Source organism: Rhinopithecus roxellana, chromosome 8 (assembly GCF_007565055.1).
Source record: "Rhinopithecus roxellana isolate Shanxi Qingling chromosome 8, ASM756505v1, whole genome shotgun sequence".
Classification (NCBI taxonomy): Eukaryota; Metazoa; Chordata; class Mammalia; order Primates; family Cercopithecidae; genus Rhinopithecus; species Rhinopithecus roxellana.
Genome location: NC_044556.1, coordinates 4,139,160 through 4,160,446, shown reverse-complemented (window position 1 = coordinate 4,160,446; position 21,287 = coordinate 4,139,160). Strand labels below are relative to the sequence as shown.

Genomic DNA, 21,287 nt, shown 5'->3' with positions numbered 1-21,287 from the left:
TCATAGTTGGTTCTTCCAACGTAAATGATAGTCCTGATGGCCTGTCAAGATTCAAGTTAACCTGATGTCTCACTACTTGCCCACAATGCCATACATCTAGTCATCTCAGCACATCAAAACATTAGGTGCCACAGAATAATCATCATTGTTATAATCACTATACTTGGGTTATCAAGAGAGAAGACCCAGGGTTTTGGTGAGTGTTAACATATTAAACAAAAGCAATATGGGAGGGTTGAAACAAAGAAACTTTAATGTTCTGGCTGACATATACTATGTTGACAGGCTCACAATTACTGCATCTATACTGAAAACAGACTCTTTTCCTTATGATTCCCTAAACAATACAACTATTTGCACAGCTTTTACAATGCATGAGGTATTTTAAGTAATCTAGACATAATTGAGAGTATACAAGAGGATGTGGGTAGGTTACATACAAATATGTCATTTTATAAAAGGGAGTTGACATGGCTCACGGAGTGCTGGAACCAATACCCAGCATGTATCAAGGGATGACTGTATTGGAAAGAAACTGAAATACTTAAGGCTTTACCAAGTGCTTACATTCACAGGGTTTATCTCCAATGTGTTTCTTCCAAGTTTCTGAAATGACATAAAACTAATAAATGCTTTCCTACATTCCATACATTTAGAGAGAATGCTAGTGAGTCTTTTTATGTCTATGCAAGGAATTGAGAGAAGCAAATGCTTTCCCACATTCCTTACATTCATACGGGTTCTCTCCAGTGTGAGTTTTTTCATGTCCTTGAAGGAAACGGGAATGAGTGAAGGCTTTACCACATTGTTGACATTCATAGGATTTCTCTCTCATGTGAATTCTTTCATGTCGTAGAAAGCAAGTGAGCCAAGAGAATGCTTTCCCACATTCCTTACATTCATAGGGCTTCTCTCCAGAGTGAATTCTTTCATGTACTTTTAAGTTACCAAAATGACTGAAGGCTTTCCTACATGTTTTACACTCATAAGGTTTCTCTCCTGTGTGAGTCTTTTTATGTTGAGAAAGATATTGGAAACAACTGAATGCCTTCCCACATTCTTTACACTCATACGGCTTCTCTCCAGCGTGAGTTGTTTTGTGATTTTGAAAGGAATAGAAATCAACAAAGGCTTTCCCACATTTACATGTATAGGGTTTCTCTCCAGTATGAGTTGTTTCATGTCTTTGAAGGGAACTGGAAATACGGTAGGCTTTGCCACATTGTTTACATTTATAGGGTTTCTCTGCAGTGTGAGTCCCTTCATGTCTTTGAAATACGCTGGGATAAACAAAGGCTTTCCCACATATCTTGCATTTGTGAGGTCCATCTCCAGTGTGCATTGTCATGTGTCTTCGAAAGCTTGAGCTATGAGATAACGCTTTCCCACACTGCTTACATTCATACAGTTTCTCTCCAGTGTGAGTTCTTTCATGACTCTGCAGTGAACTAGGACAATCAAAGCCTTTTCCACATATCTTACATTTATGAGGTCCATCTCTCGTGTGCGTTACCATGTGTCTTTGAAAGCTTCCCAGATGATGAAATGCTTTCCCACATCGCTGACATGCATAGGGTTTCTCTTCAGTGTGAGTTGTTTCATGCCTTCGAAGGGAAGTGGAAGCACTGAAGGCTTTCCCACATTGTTTACATGTATAGGGTTTCTCTCCAGTGTGAGTTCTTTCATGTCTTAGACAAGAACTGTAATCAGGGAAGGCTTTAGAACACTGCTTACATTCATACGGTTTCTCCCCAGTATGTGTTCTTTCATGTCTTAGATAGGAACTGTAAAAAGAAAAGGCTTTAGAACACTGCTTACATTCATATGGTTTCTCTCCAGTGTGCGTTCTTTCATGCATATGTAATAAACTGGGCCAAAAAAAGGCTTTCCCACACAACTTACATTTATAAGGTCCATCTCCACGCTGCACTGCCATGTGCCTTTGAAGGTTTCCCAAAGAGCTGAAGGACTTCCCACATTCTTTACAATCATATGGTTTCTTTCCAGTGTGAAGCCCTTCAGGTGTTTGAAATGAGTTGTGGTAACTGAAGGCTTTCCCACATTGTTTATGCGTATCTGGCTTCTCTCCACATTCATGATACTCATGTGGTTTGTGCCCAGCACCAACTCTGATGTAACAATTAAGGGATGAATGACCCAGGACGATTTCTCCACTCATATTGCTTTCACATGGACCTACTCCAGTAAGAGTGTTCTTCGTCACAATACTATCTTGAATCTGGTTAGACGTTTCTCCCCATTTACTTCCATCTTTATTTTCACCAAATCTCTCTAACATACGACATCTGTAAAAAAATGGGAAACATATTGGCGGGCGCCTGTAGTCCCAGCTACTCGGGAGGCTGAGGCAGGAGAATGGCGTGAACCCGGGAGGCGGAGCTTGCAGTGAGCCGAGATTGCGCCACTGCACTCCAGCCTGGGCGACAGAGCGAGACTCCGTCTCAAAAAAAAAAAAAAAAAGGGAAATATATCACTAAAGGTCTGTTTATAAATCATTTATGGGTATTAATAGGTATTGGATGTACATTTTTAACACTATCATGCAAAGTGTAGGCTTCGTGTCCTGCTTGAACGTGAATGGATGGAATGTTGTGCAACATAACTGGACCACAGGTGTTCTCAAGACAATGATATTCATATGTGGATACATAATATTGTTGCCATGGGAACTATTTTACAAACACTGAACAGCTATGGAACATTTAAGTATGTGTTTTTGGAGAACATTTTCTAAGAATAAATAAATTTAAGCTAAGCTTGTTCATTTTCTTTGCTTGTTTTTAAAATTTCATGTCATTCTCAAAACAGCTCCAGGGACATATCTGTTTCTTATGTGTAAATTACCTTAGATTTTTCCGGGAATATTTGTATTGATCTTCAATGTTCTGATCTTTCCATTTCATTCCTAAAAGGTAGACCCAGAAATATCATTATAAATTTGTACAAAATTATAGACACAGTAAGATTTTGATGTACACTGCACTCGTACAAAATGCATTCATTGAAGTACAGCTGACTCTTGAAAAACAGAGGTTTGAACTGCACAAGTCCATTTGTATATACATATATATACTGAATGTTCTTCAGTCTCTGCTACCCAAGACATAAGACTAGCCCCTCCTCTTACTCAGCCTACCCAATGTGAAGACAATGAGTATGAAAACCTTTCTGATGATGCACTTCTACTTAATGAACAGTAAATACGTTCCTCTTCCTTATGATTATCTTTTTAACATTTTGTTTCTAGATAACTTTACTGTGAGAATATAGGATGTAATAATATGACATCAAATATATGTATTAATCATTGCTTATGTGACTGATAATGCTGCCCATCAACAGTACGCTAAGATGCTGTGGACATAAAATTATACGAAGATGTACAACTGCTACAGGAGCTGGCACCCCTAAACTCTGGTTTTTTTTTCCAGGGTAAACCATGTCCCCTTTCCATACTCTAAATCTTTGAACAGCGTGAATGACCAAGAAATAAATGTCTCCAATTAAATAAGTGGAAATGTGATGTCATCCTTACCTACACAATTCAGGTTCCTGATGGTTTCCTGCATCACATCTTTGTAGAGATTCTTCTGACAAGGACCCAGCAAAGCCCACTCTTCTCGGGTGAAGTTCACAGCCACATCCCCTAAAGCCACTGAGGCCTGATCCATCCCACATGTACAGAAGAGGAAGGGTGAAAATCACAGTACTGAGAATCTATACTCACTTCATACATTTCGCAAGATGCTGTGGTTTCCAACCATTTTATTCAATGACATGGTAAACCCACTCTTATTCTGTCTACATTCACTTTCTCCTACACAGTAACTCTGAAGCCAGAGTTAAACATGTTTGGTAAATTAACAGTCGAACAGAAACATGCCACTTGGTGAACTAAGTGAGTGAATCACATAGCCTGGATCACCCCTAATGTCTATTTCCACAGTGGATCTGCAGTCCTTGGCACGATAAAGTCCTACTACTTATTGTGCAAAAGAGAGTTACCATTAGCAGTGCTGAGAGTGCGTGTCCTTACAAATGCTTGTTCACAAAGTTGGGCCTTTCATGGTGTCTAGACAATGTATTTAGGGGAGGGCCCCATGAGCGTAACTAATAACAGGGGTAGAGTGTGGCTAAATTGTTTATGCAAAAAAATATAGTATTTCCTTAACTCCCATCTTCCTTCTGAGAGTTTGGCATTTTGTTACATACTCAGCAGAAGGAGTGCACCTGATCAGTCACTGCTAGGTTTGAAATGCACACTGCATATTAATCTCCAAAGTGGCAGTAACAAATAAAAATAAAAGAAAAAAGAAAAAAAGGTGGGGCTTTAAGAGGCGATTTAGTCCTGAGGGTTTGGACCTCATGAATAGATTAATCCATAATGTGTAAATGAATAAATGAGCTATCTCATGTCCTTCTGAGAAGAGAAAGAGATCTGAGCTAGACTGCTCAGCTCCCTCACAATGTGATACTCTATGCCACCTAGGGACTCTGTAGCTAATTTTATTATTATCATTTATACTAGAGACAAGGTCTTGCCATGTTCCCCAGGCTGGTCTGGAACTACTGGGATCAAGCAATACCTCTGCCTTCGTCTCCCAAAGTGCTGGAATTACAGGAATGACCCACCGTGTTCAGGAACCCAAAACAATTCTTTCAAGAAAAAGCCATATGCATTGCTAACTGAAAACAAGATAACAAACTAGTGAAATATCGCCTGAGAACCAAAGAGTTCATACTGTTGCTGTGAATTAAGGAGAGAAAGTAAGCCTGGGAAGTCTCTGGAAACCAAGAGATTTGCTGCCAGACTTAGGAGGAGTTAGGATGAGAGAACACAGTGGTGGATTTGAGACCCTGCTGCACACATCTTTGGAAGACTCAGAGGGGAAACGGTCGCCCTTGGAAAGAAAGAAGGGACTGAGGACCAAAGATAACACAGATCCTCCCACACACAAACCCCACACACGAGTCTAGATTCAGCCTGGTGACTCGTCGTCACCGTGCAGCCTCCTCACCGGGCTCACAGGAACTGCCAGTCAGGCTGGAGGCGAGATTGCAGTTAGATATTAACCAGGTGCTCTCAGCCCCGCTGCCTCACGGGGTCGCCTCCCTGAGAGTCAGGTCACAGCAGACGCTGACCGCCGGCTTCCCCACTGTGCCTGGGGATAAGATCTCTGAGAGTTACTCAAGAGTAGCCGGAATTCTGTCTCAGATCCTGAATTCCAGTGGAAAGGCTGGCGCCAAACAGGCTGAAGACCCCACGAGGGAGCCCACTCAGCAGAAGAATACGTTTTCTTCACCTCCTGTCCCAGGATTCGCCCGTCACGTCCCCACCAATCAGCGACCCTACATCCCAGCCGCCCCTGACCAGACCCCAAATCCCTCAGGGAGGCGGATCTGGGGGTGTCCTCCCCTCTCCGGCTATTTAACTGTTTCTGCTGCAGCCCTCAGCGTCTCGGTGCAGTGACTCGGGCCGCAAACCTCTGTTGCTTACAGCCGCACAATCTGGGGAGACACGGAGCGGCGGCCTCGGAGTTGCCCAGAGAGGGCGCGAGGGCCGCAGTCGCCGCGCAGGAAGGGGACAGGACGCCCGGAGTCCCGGCTGCAGGCCCAGCCCCACTCTGCGGCCTAAGAGGGCCGAGCTACTCCAGGGGGGCCCGGGTCCGCAGATCCCGGAGTCGCCCGCGGGGAGGCCCAGTCCAGCCACAGCCGAATACGGCCGGTTCCACCCAGCCCCTCCCCCGCCTCGGGACGGCGGCCCCGGACACGCACCATTTCCCGACTTCCGCGGTGTCCCAGGTCCTCCCAACGGCTCCCGTTGCCAATGCGGGTTCCAGCGCGACAAAGGTTGCCACAGAACTTCCAGATCGTCTCTCAGCGACAGAGCCGGAAGCCGAGCACAGGTGAGAGCAAAAGACGCCGCGGGCTTTTTCAACCACACACACTCCTCCGGGAAGCGCGCCTGATTGACGGTTCCCACGAACCCGCCCCATGGCCCTGATTGGCTAGAGCGTTAGGTCCCGCCCCCTGTGGATTGAGTGACACAAGAAGCGATTTTGCACAGCTGCGTAGAGCCGGATGAACAAGTTCCTGACACAGCCGTTGGCAGGGCGGGCTTCATCCCTGCACTGTGATCTGAATCCTCCAGGGGGATATTTGCACTTCAGCGGAATTTTCTGCCTGTACTCAATAGGACCTCCTGCTTCTTCCTACTGGACATGGCTGACAAAACAATTATACTTTTTTTTTTTTCTCTAGAAGGAGTCTTGCTCTGTCGCCCAGGCTGGAGTGCAATGGTGGGAGGCTCACGGCAACCTCTGCCTCCTGAGTTCAAGCAATTCTCCTGCCTCAGCCTCCCAAGCAGCTAGGATTACAGGTGCGTGCCACCACGCCCGTCTAATTTTTGAATTTTTTGTTTGTTTGTTTGTTTGAGATGGAGTCTTGCTCTGTCGCCCAGGCTGGAGTGCAGTGGCCCGATCTCAGCTCACTGCAAGCTCCGCCTCCCGGGTTTACGCCATTCTCCTGCCTCAGCCTCCCGAGTAGCTGGGACTACAAGTGCCCGCCACCTCCCCTGGCTAGTTTTTTGTATTTTTTAGTAGAGACGGGGTTTCACTGTGTTAGCCAGGATGGTCTCAATCTCCTGGTCTCAATCTCCTGACCTCGTGATCCGCCCGTCTCGGCCTCCCAAAGTGCTGGGATTACAGGCTTGAGCCACCGCGCCCGGCCTAATTTTTGAATTTTTTAGTAGAAACTGGGCCTCACGATGTTGGCGGGGCTGGTCTTGAACTGCTGGCCTCAGGTGATCCACCTGCCTTAGCCTCCCAAAGTGCTGGGATTATGAGCATGAGCCACCATCTCCGGCCCTCTCTCTTTTTATCTAATAATATATGTTTTCTATATCTTAGTGCTCCAATGTTGGGTGCATATATGTTCACAATTGTTACATCATCTTGCTGAATGGACCCCTTTATAATTGTATAATGACCTTCTTTGACTTTTCTTACAGTTTTTGTCTTGAAATATATTTTGTCTAAGTATTGCTACTCCTGCTCTTTATTGGTTTCCGCTGGCATGGAATATGTTTTTCCATTCCTTTATTTCCAGTCTGTGGGTTTCTTTATAGGTGAAGTGTGTTTCTTGGAGGCAACAGATCATTAGGTCTTGTTTTTAAATCCATTTAGCCATTCTATGACTTTTGATTGGATAGTTTAGTTCATTTACATTCAGTGTTATTATTGGTAAGAACTTACTCCTGCCAATTTTGTTATTTGTTTTCTGGTTGTTTTGTCATCTTCTCTCCCTTCTTTCCTTCCATCCTGTCTTCTTTTTAGTGAAGGTGACTTTCTCTGGTGGTATGATTTAACTTCTTACTTTTTATTTTTTGTGTATCTGTTGTATATTTTTTGACTTGAGGTTACCATGAGGTTTGCAAATACTATCTTATAACACATAATTTTTTTTTTTTTTTTTTTTTTTTTTTTTTTGAGATGGAGTCTTGCTCTGTCGCCCAGGCTGGAGTGCAGTGGCTGGATCTCAGCTCACTGCAAGCTCCGCCTCCCAGGTTCACGCTATTCTCTTGCCTCAGCCTCCGGCGTAGTTGGGACTACAGGCGCCCGCCACCTCGCCCGGCTAGTTTTTTGTATTTTTTAGTAGAGACGGGGTTTCACCATGTTAGCCAGGATGGTCTCGATCTCCTGACCTCGTGACCTCATGATCCACCCGTCTCGGCCTCCCAAAGTGCTGGGATTACAGGCTTGAGCCACCACGCCCAGCAACACATAATTTTTTTTTTTTTTTTTGAGACAGAATCTCACTTTGTCGCCCAGGCTGGAGTGCAGTGGCACCGTCTTGGCTCACTGCAAGCTCTGCCTCCTGGGTTCACGCCATTCTCCTGCCTCAGCCTCCGAGTAGCTGGGACTACAGGCACATACTACCATGCCTGGCTAATTTTTTGTATTTTTAGTAGAGACGGGGTTTCACCGTGTTAGCCAGGATGGTCTCGATCTCCTGACCTTGTGATCCGCCCGCCTTGGCCTCCCAAAGTGCTGGGATTACAGGAATGAGCCACCGCGCCTGGCATAATACATAAGTTTAAGCTGATAACAACTTAATGCTGTTTGCATAAACAAAGAAACAAACAAAAAGAAATCTAATGACAACTCTATGCCTTAACATCATACCCCTGCTTTTTAACTTTCGTTTCTATTTATATATTGTTTATACTGTCTGTGTTTTGAAAAGTTGTTGTAGTTATTATTTTGCATTGGTTCATCATTTAATCTTTCTACTTAAGAATAATTTACACACCACAGTTACAGTGTTACAATTTATTTATTTATTTTTTTTGAGACGGAGTCTCACTCTGTCACCCAGGCTGGAGTGCAGTGGCACGATCTCGGCTCTCTGCAAACTCCGCCTCCCAGGTTCACGCCATTCTCCTGCCTCAGCCTCCTGAGTAGCTGGGACCACGGGCGCCCACTACCATGCCCGGCTAATTTTTTGTATTTTTAGTAGAGATGGCGTTTTACCATGTTAGCCAGGATGGTTTCGCTCTCCTGACCTTGTAATCTGCCCTCCTCGGCCTCCCAAAGTGCTGGGATGACAGGCATGAGCCACCGCACCCAGCCTTTTTTTTTTTTTTTTTTGAGATGGAGTCTTACTGTGTTGCCTGGGCTGGAGTGCAGTGGCATGATCTCAGCTCACTGCAACCTCCACCTCCCAGGTTCACGTGATCCTCCTGCCTCAGCCCCCCTAGTAGCTGGGATTACAGGCACACACCACCATGCCTGGCTAATTTTTGTATTTTTAGTAGAGACAAGGTTTTGCCATGTTGGCCAGGCTGGTCTCAAACTCCTGACCTCAGGTGATCCACCTGCCTCAGCCTCCAAAAGTGCTAGGATTACAGGCATGAGCCACCACACCTGGTGTACAATATTATTTTTGTGTGTGCATACTTACTAATACCAGTGAGTTTTGTATCTTCAGATGATTTCTTATTATACATCCTTTTCTTTGTGATTGATGTACTTCCTTTAGTATTTCTTGTAGAACAGGACTGGTGTTAATGAAATCCCTCAACTTTTGTTTGTCTGGGAAAGCCTTTCTTTTCCTTCATGCTTGAAGGATATTTTCACTGAATATGCTATTCAAGGGTAAAAGATTTTTTTCTTTCAGCACTTTAAATATGTCATGCCACTCCCTCCTGGTTTGTAAGGTGTCTACTGAAAAGTCTTCTGCCAGTTGTATTGGAGCTCCATTGTTTGTTATTTGTTTCTTTTCTCTTGCTGCTTTTAGAAGCCCTTCTTTATCCTTGACCTTTGGGGGTTTGATTACTAAATGCCTTGAGGTCGTCTTCTTTAGGTTAAATATGCTTGGTGTTCTATAACCTTCTCGTAGTTGGATATTGATATCTTTCTTTAGGTTTGGGAAGTTCTCTGTTATTATCCCTTTGAATGAACTTTATACTCCTATCTCTTTCTCTACCACCTCTTTAAAGCCAATGACTCTTAGATTTGCCCTTTTGAGGCCATGTTCTAGATCCTGTGGGCATGCTTCAATGTTTTTTATTCTTTTTTCTTTTGCCTCCTCTGACTTTTTTTTTTTTTTTTTTTTTCCTGAGGCCGAGTCTCGCTCTGCCGCCCACTGCTGGAGTGCAGTGGCCGGATCTCAGCTCACTGCAAGCTCCGCCTCCTGGGTTTAGGCCATTCTCCTGCCTCAGCCTCCCGAGTAGCTGGGACTACAGGCGCCCGCCTCGTCGCCCGGCTAGTTTTTTGTATTTTTTAGTAGAGATGGGGTTTCACCATATTAGCCAGGATGGTCTCGATCTCCTGACCTCGTGATCCGCCCGTCTCGGCCTCCCAAAGTGCTGGGATTACAGGCTTGAGCCACCGCGCCTGGCCTCCTCTGACTATTTTCAAGTAGTCTGTCTTCAGGCTCACTAATTATTTCCTCTGCTTGATCAATTCTGCTATTAAGAGACTCTAATTCATTCTTCAGTATGTCAATTGCATTTTGAACTCCAGAATTTCTGCTTGATTCTTTTTTTTTTTTTTTTTTTTTGAGATGGAGTCTCACTCTGTCACCCAGGCTGGAGTGCAGTGGCATGATCTCAGCTCACCACAACCTCTGCCTCCCAGGTTCAAGCAATTCTCATACCTCAGCCTCCCAAGTAGCTGGGATTACAGACATGCATCACCATGCCTAATTTTTGTATTTTAGTAGAGATGGGGTTTCACCATGTTGTCCAGGCTGGTCTGGAACTCCTGACCTCAGGTGATCCACTCACCTCGGCCTTCCAAAGTGCTGGGATTAAAGGCATCAGTGACTGTGCTCGGCCTTGATTCTTTTAAATTATTTAAATCTCTTCATTATATTTATCTGATGGAATTCTGAATTCCTTCTCTCTGTTATCTTAAATTTGAGTTTCCTCAAACAGCTACTTTGCATGCTCTGCCTGAAAGGTCACAGATCTCCATTTCTCCAGGATTGGTCTCTGGTGTCTTATTTAGTTCATTTGGTGAGGTCACGTTTTCCTGGATGGTTCTGATGCTTGTGGACATTTATCCCTGTCTGAGCATTGAAGAGTTAGGTATTTATTGTAGTCTTCTCAGTCTGGGCTTGTTTGTACTCATCCTTCTTGGGAAAGCTTTTTAGATATTTGAAAGGACTTAGGTCTTGTGATCTAAGGCATCTCTACATTAGGGGGCATTCCAAGCCCAGTAACACTGTGGTTCTTGCAGACTCTTAGAGGTACTACCTTGATTATCTTTGATAAGATCCAGAAGAATTCTCTGGATTACCAGGCAGAGATGCTTGTTCTGTTCTCTTTTTCCTTTTTTTTTTTTTTTTTTTTAGATGGAGTTTCACTCTTGTTGCCCAGGCTGGAGTGCAATGGCACGATCTCGGTTCACCACAACCTCCACCTCCCGAGTTCAAGCGATTCTCTATGTCAATTGCATTTTGAACTCCAGAATTTCTGCTTGATTCTTTTTTTTTTTTTTTTTTTTTTTGAGATGGAGTCTCACATCCAGCTAATTTTGTATTTTTAGTAGAGATGGGGTTTCACCATGTTGGTCAGGTTGGTCTCGAATTCCCAATCTCAGGTGATCCATCTGCCTCGGCCTCCCAAAGTACTGGGATTAGAGGTGTGAGCCACTGCACCTGGCCGATTCTCTTCTCTTTACTCCAAACAGCATGTCTCTCTCTTGCTGTGTTCTGAGCCACCTGGAGTTGGGGCTGGGGTGACATAAGCACCCCAGTAGCCACCATCACTGAGACTGTGCCGGGTCAGACCTGAAGTGAGCACAGCACTGGGTCTTAACCAAGGCCTGCTGTAATCACTACCTGGCTACCACCTGTGTTTGCTCAAGGCCCTGAGGCTCTACAACCAGTGGGTGGCAATACCAGCCAGGCTTGTTTCCTTCCCTTCAGGGTGGCAGGTTCCCCCAGGCCCTGTGTGGGTCAAGAGGTGCTATCCAGGAGCCAGTGACTGCAGTAAAATAACTCAGAAGTCTACCTGGTGTTCTAGTTGTACCATGGCTGAGCTGGCACTCAAATCATGAGATGCAGTCCTTTCCACTCTTCCCTCCCCTTTCCGCAGGCAGAAAAGCCTCACCCCATGGCCACTACCACCACAGGTCCATGGGGAGTACTGCCAGGCTACTGTCAATGTTCTCTTAGAGACCAAGGGCTCTTGAGTCAGCTTGTGGTGAAGCTGCATGGCCTGGGACTCACCCTTCAGTGCAGTGGGCTCCGCTCTGGCTCAGGGAAGGTCCAGAAATGCCATCCAAGATCCAAGGCCTGGAATCAGGGATCCCAACAGCCCGCTTAGTGCCTGCCCCACTGTGGACAAGCTGGTACCGAACATGCAAAAGTCCCTTTTGCTTTTCCCTCCACTTTTTTCAAGCAGAAGGAGTCTCTCCCCATAGCCACCACAGCTGAGAATGTTCTGAGTTTCACCCAAGGCCTATGGTGTACTACCAGGGTATTGCTGCTGGTTATTCAGGGCCCAAGGACTCTTCAGTCAGCAGATGATGGGTCCTTCCAGGACTGAGTCCTTTCCTTCAAGGCAGTGGGTCTCCTTCTAGCCCAGGGTGTGTTTAGAAATGCCATCCAGGAGCTAGGGCCTGCAAAGGGGACCTAATGACTGTGACTGGTGCCCTATCCTCCTGTGGCTGAGCTGGTATTCAAAGTACAAGATAAAGTTCTCTTTACTCTTCCCTCTCCTCACCTCAAGCAGAAGGAAGGGGCCTTTTTGGAGCTGTGAACTATGCTGCCTGGAATTGGGAGAGGGGTGGCATGAGCACTCCCTTAGCTGCCCTAACTGTTGTCTTAGTAGGTTGCATGCCCCCCAAGTCCACTGGCTCTGAACCAGCTCAGTACTAGGAATTGCCTCAGAGTTGCAGTCCTTGTGGCCTAGACTGCCTTCAAGTTTATTTAGGATTCCAGAGCATTTTAGTCCACAGTGGTAAGGCTCACTGGAACTCAAGTTCCAGCCACTGGCATGGATGATTCCCCTCTGACTAGAAATGATTATTTATTTATTTATTTAGAGATGGAGTTTGCTCCTGTTGCCCAGGCTGGAGTGCAATGGTGCAGTCTCAGCTCACTGCGACCTCCACCTCCTGTGTTCAAGCTATTCCCCTGGCTCAGCCTCCCAGGTAGCTGGGATTACAGGCATGCACCACCATGCCCAGCTAATTTTGTAATTTTAGTAGAGACAAGGTTTCTCCATGTTGGTCAGGCTGTTCTTGAACTCCTGACCTCAGGTGATCTGCCTGCCACGGCCTCCCAAAGTGCTGGGATTACAGGCATGAGCTACTGCACCCGGCCAAAACTCAAGTTTCTTAAGAGAGTGGGCAGGAAGGTCCAGCCCACCTTACCAGCCACTAGAGCTGATTTAAATGCTCCCACTGTGGGTGGGCATCAGCTGAATTCAGCCTGGTTTTGCTTTCTACTTGTTGGTAGAAGAGCTGAGGCAAGACTGGCTTGTCTGTCCTAATATAAAAGAGTCTTGGAAGATGTCTGGGATCCAGGGTCTAAAACCCTTCATGGCCTTTGGAACATGAAGCTCTGTGCCAAAGGGTGGAGGGCTGCCCTGCCACACCACAAATCCAAGCCCAGGGCATAAAACCCCTCATGGCTTAGATGGAATCCAAGGCTCAGGGCATAAAACCCCTCGTAGCCTCTGGAAGGTGTACAGACTTGTTGGTTGCTTTCCCAGGCTCATAAACATATTCTGTATTTTCTCAAGCAGCAGAGCACATTCTATGTGCATCAAAGAAAATGCTAAACCGTCACAGACACTTGATGCACCGCTACCTTTCTATCCTCACGCCCACACCTGTTTACCCCCACGTCCTCACGACCTGCTTCTTTGTTTGATCACCAATAAACAGTGTGGGCTCCCAGAGCTCGAGGCCTTCGCAGCCTCCATACCAGCGTTGGCCCCCTGGACCCACCTCATGCACTCTCACTCTTAACTTTCTCATTCCTTTGACTCTGCTGGTTTGTAGCCCCCCATGGCCTGGTGTTGGGTCTGATCACCCCAACATTTCAGGCACCCAACGTGGGGCTATGAACACCCCGGTGAAGGAACACTAGAGCATGTGGAAGCAGAAGACGCATTGTCAGAGGACACCTGAGGACAACTGAAAGAAGCTCGGTAGGTAAGCTGGGCACTTGGAAGAACCCAGATAACAATGGGACAGAATGAAAGTAAACATTCTGCTTACTTAAATTTCTTAAGGCATTTATTATGGAGAGGGGTAGTGAAAGTTAGTACTCAGAATTTATTAACACTCTGTAGTACAGTAGAGCAGTTTTGGCCATGGTTCCCAGAACATGGGACAATGGAGCTAGATGAATGGGAAAGAACTGGCAGACATTTTAAAAAGGCATATATAGAAGGAGCCAAAATTCCAGTTTCTGTTTGGTCAGCATGGGCGTTGATAAAGGCAGCTCTTGAGCCATTTCAAACAGATGACGAGGCAAATTCAGATGAGGAAGAGGTAGACGAGTGCAAAAAATTAACTTCAGATTCTGAATATGAGGAACAGCAACCAGAGGAAATTGAAGAAAAGAAAGGGAAACTGAAAAAGATATATTTTACTAGCTTTCCACCTGCTGAATTAAGTGAATGGCCACCTCCTCCTCCTCCTAATGGGTGAGAAGATGAATTAGCTATAAAACTTACTGCTCCGGTAGCTGCAACATTAAAACCTGGAGCATTGAGAGGCCAAGGCAGGTGGATCACAAGGTCAGGAGATCGAGACCATCCTGACTAACATGGTGAAACCCTGTCTGTACTACAAATACAAAAAAAAATTAGCCAGGCGTGGTGGCGGGCACCTGTAGTCCCAGCTAGGAAGGCTGAGGCAGGAGAATGGTGTGAACCTGGGAGGCAGAGCTTGCAGTGAGCTGAGATCGCACCACTGCACTCCAGCCTGGGCAACAGAGCAAGACTCCGTCTCAAAAAAAAAAAAAAAAATGCCTGGAGCAATTGGTGGTGCTATACAAAATTCTATTCAGAAGGCTAGAGCTGAAGGAGACCTAAAAGCATGGCAATTTCCCATTACTATAATCCAGCGAGGAGGATAGAATATAGCTAGTTGGGCCACCTTTTCTTTTAAGTTGTTAAAGGAATTCAAGCAAGCCATTAGTCAATATGGGCCAAATTCTCCTTTTGTACAAGCTTTACTAAAAAATGTGGCTCTTGATAATAAATTAATACCATATGACTGGGATACTTTAACAAAATCTGTTCTCACTCCATCTCAGTACTTGCAGTTTAAAACTTGGTGGGCTGATGAAGCTCAAGGCAAGAGAAAACACACAAGCACAGCCTCCTGTGCCTGTTTCCTTTGAACAGTTAATGGGCTTGGGCCCTAATTGGGGCCGATTAGACAATCAAGCAGTAATGAAAAATGTTTCCGTTGTTCAGTTACGCACTGTGTGCTTACAGGCATGGAAAAAAAATGTTATGGGGAAAAAATATCCTTCTTTCATTAGACCTATGAGAGGGAAGGCTCATTTGGCTGAGTATATTAAGGCTTGTGATGGCATTGGGGGAAATTTACATAAGGCTACTCTTTTGGCTCAAGCTGTGGCTGGACTAAAGGTGGGAAAAAATATGCCCCATTTCTCAGGCTCTTGTTTCAATTGTGGGCAATTTGGACACACAAAAAATGAATGTAGAAAAGAAATCAAAAGGCAAAAACTATTACCATCAATCAACAGAAAAGTCCCAGTGTATGCCCCTGATGTAAGAAGGGCAGTCACTGGGCAAATCAATGTCATTCTAAATTTAGCAAAGATGGGCAACCTCTTTTGGGAAACGGGAAGAGGGGCCCAAGACAAACCGAGGCGTGTCCGGCACAGTCAGTGCCCTTACAAACGTACAATAGTTGTCCCCCACCACAGCAGTGCTGCCATAGATCTCTGCAGCACAATTCCTGTTTCCCTACTTCCTGGGGAGCTACCAAAGAAGGTCCCCATGGGAGTTAGGGGCCCTTTACCCTCAGGAACAGTTGGTCTATTGCTTGGAAGGTCTAATTTAAATTTAAGAGGTGTCACTGTACTCTTCTGAATCACTGAATCATCAATAATTGTACTCACTGAATCATAAATAATTGATTCTAATTATACTGGAGAGATTCAATTAGTTATTAGTTCCTCAGTTCCATGGTCTGCTTCCCCAGGAGAAAGAATTGTTCAGTTGTTACTGTTGCCTTATACGAAACTGGGAAGCCTTATACAAAACACAGTAAAAAGAAAAAAAAAAAAAGGAGGCTTTGGTATGAATCCAGCAGGAAAAGCTGTATATTGGGTTAATCAAGTGTCTGATAAAAGACTTATTTGTACAGTAACCATGCAAGGAAAGGACTTTGTAAGGTTAGTAGATACTGGAGCTGAAGTTTCTATTATTGGTTTAAATCAATGGCCCTGGCATTGGCCTAAGCAAAAGGCATCCGTTGGTGGTGTTGGAGTAGGGGCTGGCTCAGATTTTTTCAAAGTTCTTTAATTTTGCCATGCCAAGGGCCGGATGTCCAAGTAGGGACAATTCAACCTGTTATTACACCTATTCCTGTCAATCTATGGGGCAGAGACTTATGACAACAATGGGGTACTAAAATATCTATTCCTATGGATCAGTATAATAATAACAGTAAACAAATGATGAGAAAAATGGGATATCTCCTGGGGAAGGGACTGGGAAAAAAAAATAAAAATGGCCAACCAGAACTTTTAGAATTAAAAGGGCAAACAGATTGAACTGGATTAGGGTATCATTTTTAGGAGCGGCCATTGCTGAGCCTCAGGCTCCCATTCTGCTTGTTTGGTTAACTCCCAGACTGGTTTGGGTGGAGCAATGGCCGCTGAAACAGGAAAAGCTAGAGGCTTTAAAAGAATTAGTGCAGGAACAATTACAAAAGGAACACATAGAGCCTACTTTCTCCCCCTTGGAATTCTCCTGTGTTTGTTATTAAGAAAAAATCAGGGAAGTGGAGAATGTTAACAGATTTGAGGGCCGTTAATGCTGTAATTCAACCCATGGGCGCACTGAACCAGGGCTGCCCTCTCCAACAATGATCCCAAAATACTGGACTCTTATAGTAATAGATTTAAAAGATTGCTTTTTTACCATTCCTTTAGCTACTCAAGATTATCAAAAAAATTGCTTTTACTGTTCCCGCTATAAATAACAAAGAACCAGCGGACAGATACTATTGGAAAGTACTGCCACAAGGCACGTTAAATAGCCCGACTATTTGTCAAACTTATATTGGAAAAGCTATTAAGCCAGTTAGAGAACAATTTTAAAAATGTCATATTATCCATTACGTGGATGATATTTTATGTACAGCTGAAACTAGGGAGGAATTAATGCTGTGCTACAAACAGAAAAGGCTGTAACTACAGCAGGGTTAATCATAGCCCCGGATAAAATCCAAACTTCTACTCCCTTTCAGTATTTATGAATGAAAGTAAAACAAAGTACTATTAAGCCTCAAAAAGTTCAAATCAGAAGAGATAATTTAAAGACTAAGTAATTTTCAAAAATTATTAGAAAACATTAATTGAATTTGTCCCACTTTAGGCATTCCTACTTATGCTATGTCTCACCTCTTTTCTACCTTACGAGGTGATTCTAACTTAAACAGTAAATGCTCCCTGTCCAAAGAGGCATTAGAGGAACTTCAATTAATTGAAGAAAAAATTTCTTGTTTTATTCCATTAGTGAGGACATCTAGGATGATGATGAATAGCAGTGGTGAGAGGAGGCATCCTTACCTTGTTCCTGATCTTAGTGGGAAAGCATCTAGATATCAAAATTAAGTATGATCTTAGCTTCAGCTTCTTTTTAGAGGTTCTTTATCAAGTGGGAGAAATTTGCTTCTATTTGCCATTAGGTTTATGGGCCTAAGCATGCCACCTAGTCATTGTTTTTCCCTTTTCTTTCTGTAAAAAATCCCTCAGAATTCATAGAAAGTTGCAAGTGTCAGGTTGGTTGGTTCTGACTGATCACCTGTGTTATGGACCATCTGTGTGATTATAGGGAAAAGTTCAGAACACCAGCAACCTACATTGGATGGGACCACTTCTGACTCCAGGGATTGCCACTCAAAATCTTTCTGAGATTAACACCCACATCCAATAAGGTAATTTTGTCTAAGACCCTGGTGGGGACCAGCAGCCTTATGATCTCAAGATAATCCCTTTGACATGCTGGTAAGCAGCAGTACTACAGAAAACAACGTAGGCCCCCTGGCTACTTGTTTTGCTTTGGGAGAACAGTTGCGTTACCTCCTCTCATGCTTTGGAAAGGACTGATACCAAATGTACCTTCTTTTCTTTCCTCATCAGTGCCTGACCATGGGGTATCATGGATGTGCATGTTTCAATAGCCTCCCACTCACCCCATTAGTGAGACAGGAATTAGGGCCGTAGGGCTATTTAGGTAGCCTAACACATGATATCCATCACTGGACAAATGCAACTAACAATAGTTTATTAGTCATGTATATTCACAGCCCAGATGAGGAGGGTACCATAAGTCATGCAGATCCACAAAGAAAATGCATTTGGGAGCAGAGGGCCCAAACATGGCTGTGGGAAACAGGCTTTGTAGTATTAAAAGGGTGAATTAACCCTTAGTTCCCCTGGGAGGATGTGATTCACTTCTTTGAATAATGTGTGGGTTAGCAAGGATCTGAAAACCCTTACACAAGAGATACAGACTATATAACTATGCTATAATAGTATAAAACTGTATTATGCAGTATAGCATAATAGTAATTATATATTTTAGTTATACATAACATATACCAGTTATGTATAATATATACAATTATATATCATTATGCAATATATTACATATATACACAAATATATCTATAAATGTACATGTAAACACACTATAGGCTATACTAGATAATGCTATACTATATAGTAGAAAATGGTCCACAAATACCTCTTTTGAATATAGCTGCAGAGGCCCAAAAAAATACCAGCAAATTGAATCCAGCAATATAAAAAAAGACCTATACAACATGACCAAATTGGATTGAGCTCAGAAAAGCAATGTTGGTCTCACATATAAATATATATTAATATACCATATTTACAGAATAAGGGATCTATTATCATAGGATCATCCCAAAAGGCACAGAAAATGATCTTTTTTTTTTTCTTTTTTTTTCTTTTTTTTTTTTTTTTTAAGACAGGGTTTTGCTCTGTCACCTAGGCTGAAGTGCAGTGGTGTAATCGTAGCTCACTGCAGCCTTGAACTCCTGGGCTCAACTGATCCTCCCTCCTCAGCCTTCTGAGTAGCTAGGGCTACAGGCATGCACCACAACACTCAGCTAATTTTTAATTTTTTTTGTAGAGACAAGGTCTTGCTCTATTGCCCAGGCTGATCTCAAACTCCTGGCCTCAAGTAATTTTTTTTTTTTTTTTTTTTTTTTTTTTTGGGCAGTGCCCAGTACAGGTGGCGGCACACATTAGGACTTCAAAATCCAGAGATTCCATGATTCTGAGTTACATGAGTTTGGGTAGAATCCTGTGCTCTGTACTTAACTTTCTTCATTTGTAACATGGGAGAACTGATTGGTTGGGCAATCAAATGAGATACTCATAATTATGAAATCACAGTGCCAAGTACTAACGTAAGTTATCACTGAAAAAAATGGACAAAGATTTATTTCCTTTGCTCAAATTTAATAAGACACAAATATTTGACTTTCCCCCCACTCTTCCCAAACGTGAATACCAAATTGGGATTTGGGGGCTTTCCGCATCATTGAAACAAAAAGATTCAAACTACTCCTCTTGTAAGAAGGCATTAAATTTTTCCTTATATGACACCAGATATTCTTCCTTTCTACTAAATTAGGCTATTATGCAAAATGATTCCCTGTCTGCAGCTCACCTCCATTATTTTTTGAAAATTACCCTCTAAACATCCATAGATCTTTTGGGTGGTACATATTGGGTGATTCTGTCTGCACAACAGCAAAATGATCATGCCGCATATCCAAGGCAACTTAAGAATCTTTCAAATGACATTAAACGGAAATGTCAACAGCACCAATACCTGTGGCCCAAATCAATAGGACATCTCAAATCCTAAATACTCACATCCAAACTCATGATCACACTTTACATGTCTCAAAACTTTTATCCATTATAAAAATAAAGATGAACCATATCTACACCTTTGTTTATGGGGAATCATTACTGTTCATCCCAGGGATGTAGGACTGTATTGTTCACCAGTATACATCAAACCTGAGCAGTTCCTCAGTGTTTTAATATGATGTTAGATAGGCTGGGTGCTGTGGCTCATGCCTGTAATCCCAGCACTCTGGAAGGCTGAGGTGGGCAGATCACGAGGTCAAGAGATTGAGACTATCCTGGCCAACATGGTGAAACCCTGTCTCTACTAAACATACAAAAATTAGCTGGGTGTGGTGGCACACACCTGTAGCCCCAGCTACTCAGGAGGCTGAGGCAGGAAATCAGTTGAACCTGGGAGGCGGGGTTTGCAGTGAGCTGAGATCGTGCCACTGCACTCCAGCCTGGTGACAGAGTGGGACTCTGTGTCAAAAAAAAAAAAAGAAAACAAAAAAAGGGCCGGGTGCAGTGGCTCACGCCTGTAATCCCAGCACTTTAGGAGGCCGAGGCAGGCAGATCACGAGGTCAGGAGATCGAGACCATCCTGGCCAACATGGTGAAACTACGTCTCTACTAAAAATACAAAAAAAAAATTAGCTGGGCGTAGTGGTGGGCGCCTGTAATCCCAGCTACTCGGGAGGCTGAGGCAGGAGAATGGCTTGAACCCGGGAGGCAGAGGTTGCAGTGAGCCAAGATTGCGCCCCTGTACTCCAGCCTGGCGACAGAGCTAGACTCTGTCTCAAAAAAAAAAAAAAAAAGATATGTTAGATAATGAAAATAAATGATCAATGACAACATTCTTACTCATGGTGGTCCCCACCTTCCAAAGCTAAGGTATCCAACACAACCATAGCTTCCCTATTGATCTCACAGGTTGGTTGTTATTTCATTTCCTTCAAAGATCTTAATTGCTTTCTAAAAACCAAACCCTTACCTTTTATTAACCATCTCTCTTTTCCCAAATCTATAAGCATCAGGAAGGCAAGAACTTGTTTCACGTTTCTATATCCATAGCATGGAATGTCTTGATCATTGTGCTGAATTGTGTATGCTTTGATACTACAGTGCCAGGCCTATCAGAAAGGTTAAAAAAATGAGCATCAAGAGCAACATGGCTTGATTTGAACAGTGATTCTGTCTTTCCATCTTGCTAGGTTTGTGGTCTCTGAAAACTTATCTACACTTATTGGACTCTGCTAGTGCACAAAGGAGAAAAAAAGGTATTATATAGTTTGCTAAAGACTAAGTGAACTTACATATTTTAACTGAGATATTTTGTGGAAAACATTGTCCAATACACCATAAGAAATATTTCCATGTTTAGATAATAAAAAAGGTTAAGAACAGTTCCACAGGACTAGGATCTGACCTCACACTCAGGTTAGGCCAAGTCTTATCCTGTTGAAAAATGTCACACTTCCTTCATCAGACAAAGCTACTCAGAAACCATGATGGATCAAGACAAAAACAATAACCTTGTCTCTAAAAATGGTGAAAGAGAACAGAGTTGAAGCCATTCAAATGACCAAAATTGCCCTCTAATCACTAATCCAAGTGAGTGGTTTCTTAAGAATTAGGTGGCCGGGCGC

At 43.6% G+C, this 21,287-nt stretch overlaps 1 protein-coding gene and 1 long non-coding RNA gene across 3 annotated transcripts; one reads left to right on the top strand and one right to left on the bottom strand.

Moving 5' to 3' along the window:
* Positions 1-230: 230 nt before the first annotated feature.
* On the bottom strand, positions 231-5,999 carry LOC115899190 (zinc finger protein 799). Of its 2 annotated transcripts, XM_030936596.1 has the most exons (4): positions 5,797-5,999; positions 3,557-3,683; positions 2,866-2,926; positions 231-2,306 (listed from the first exon to the last, which is right to left on the bottom strand). In XM_030936596.1, exons 1-4 carry the CDS (start codon positions 5,797-5,799, stop codon positions 665-667), a joined length of 1,833 nt encoding a protein of 610 aa, XP_030792456.1. In that variant the 5' UTR covers positions 5,800-5,999; the 3' UTR covers positions 231-664. The 2 variants fall into 2 exon arrangements, with proteins under 2 accessions (XP_030792456.1, XP_030792455.1); XM_030936595.1 differs by lacking the exon at positions 5,797-5,999 and having other exon boundaries at positions 3,557-5,788.
* A 7,564-nt stretch (positions 6,000-13,563) lies between these two features.
* On the top strand, positions 13,564-20,919 carry LOC115899195. The gene is made up of 3 exons (XR_004058892.1): positions 13,564-13,687; positions 17,582-17,684; positions 20,853-20,919. It is a non-coding gene; the product is annotated as an uncharacterized LOC115899195 (long non-coding RNA).
* The last annotated feature ends 368 nt before the right edge of the window (positions 20,920-21,287 follow it).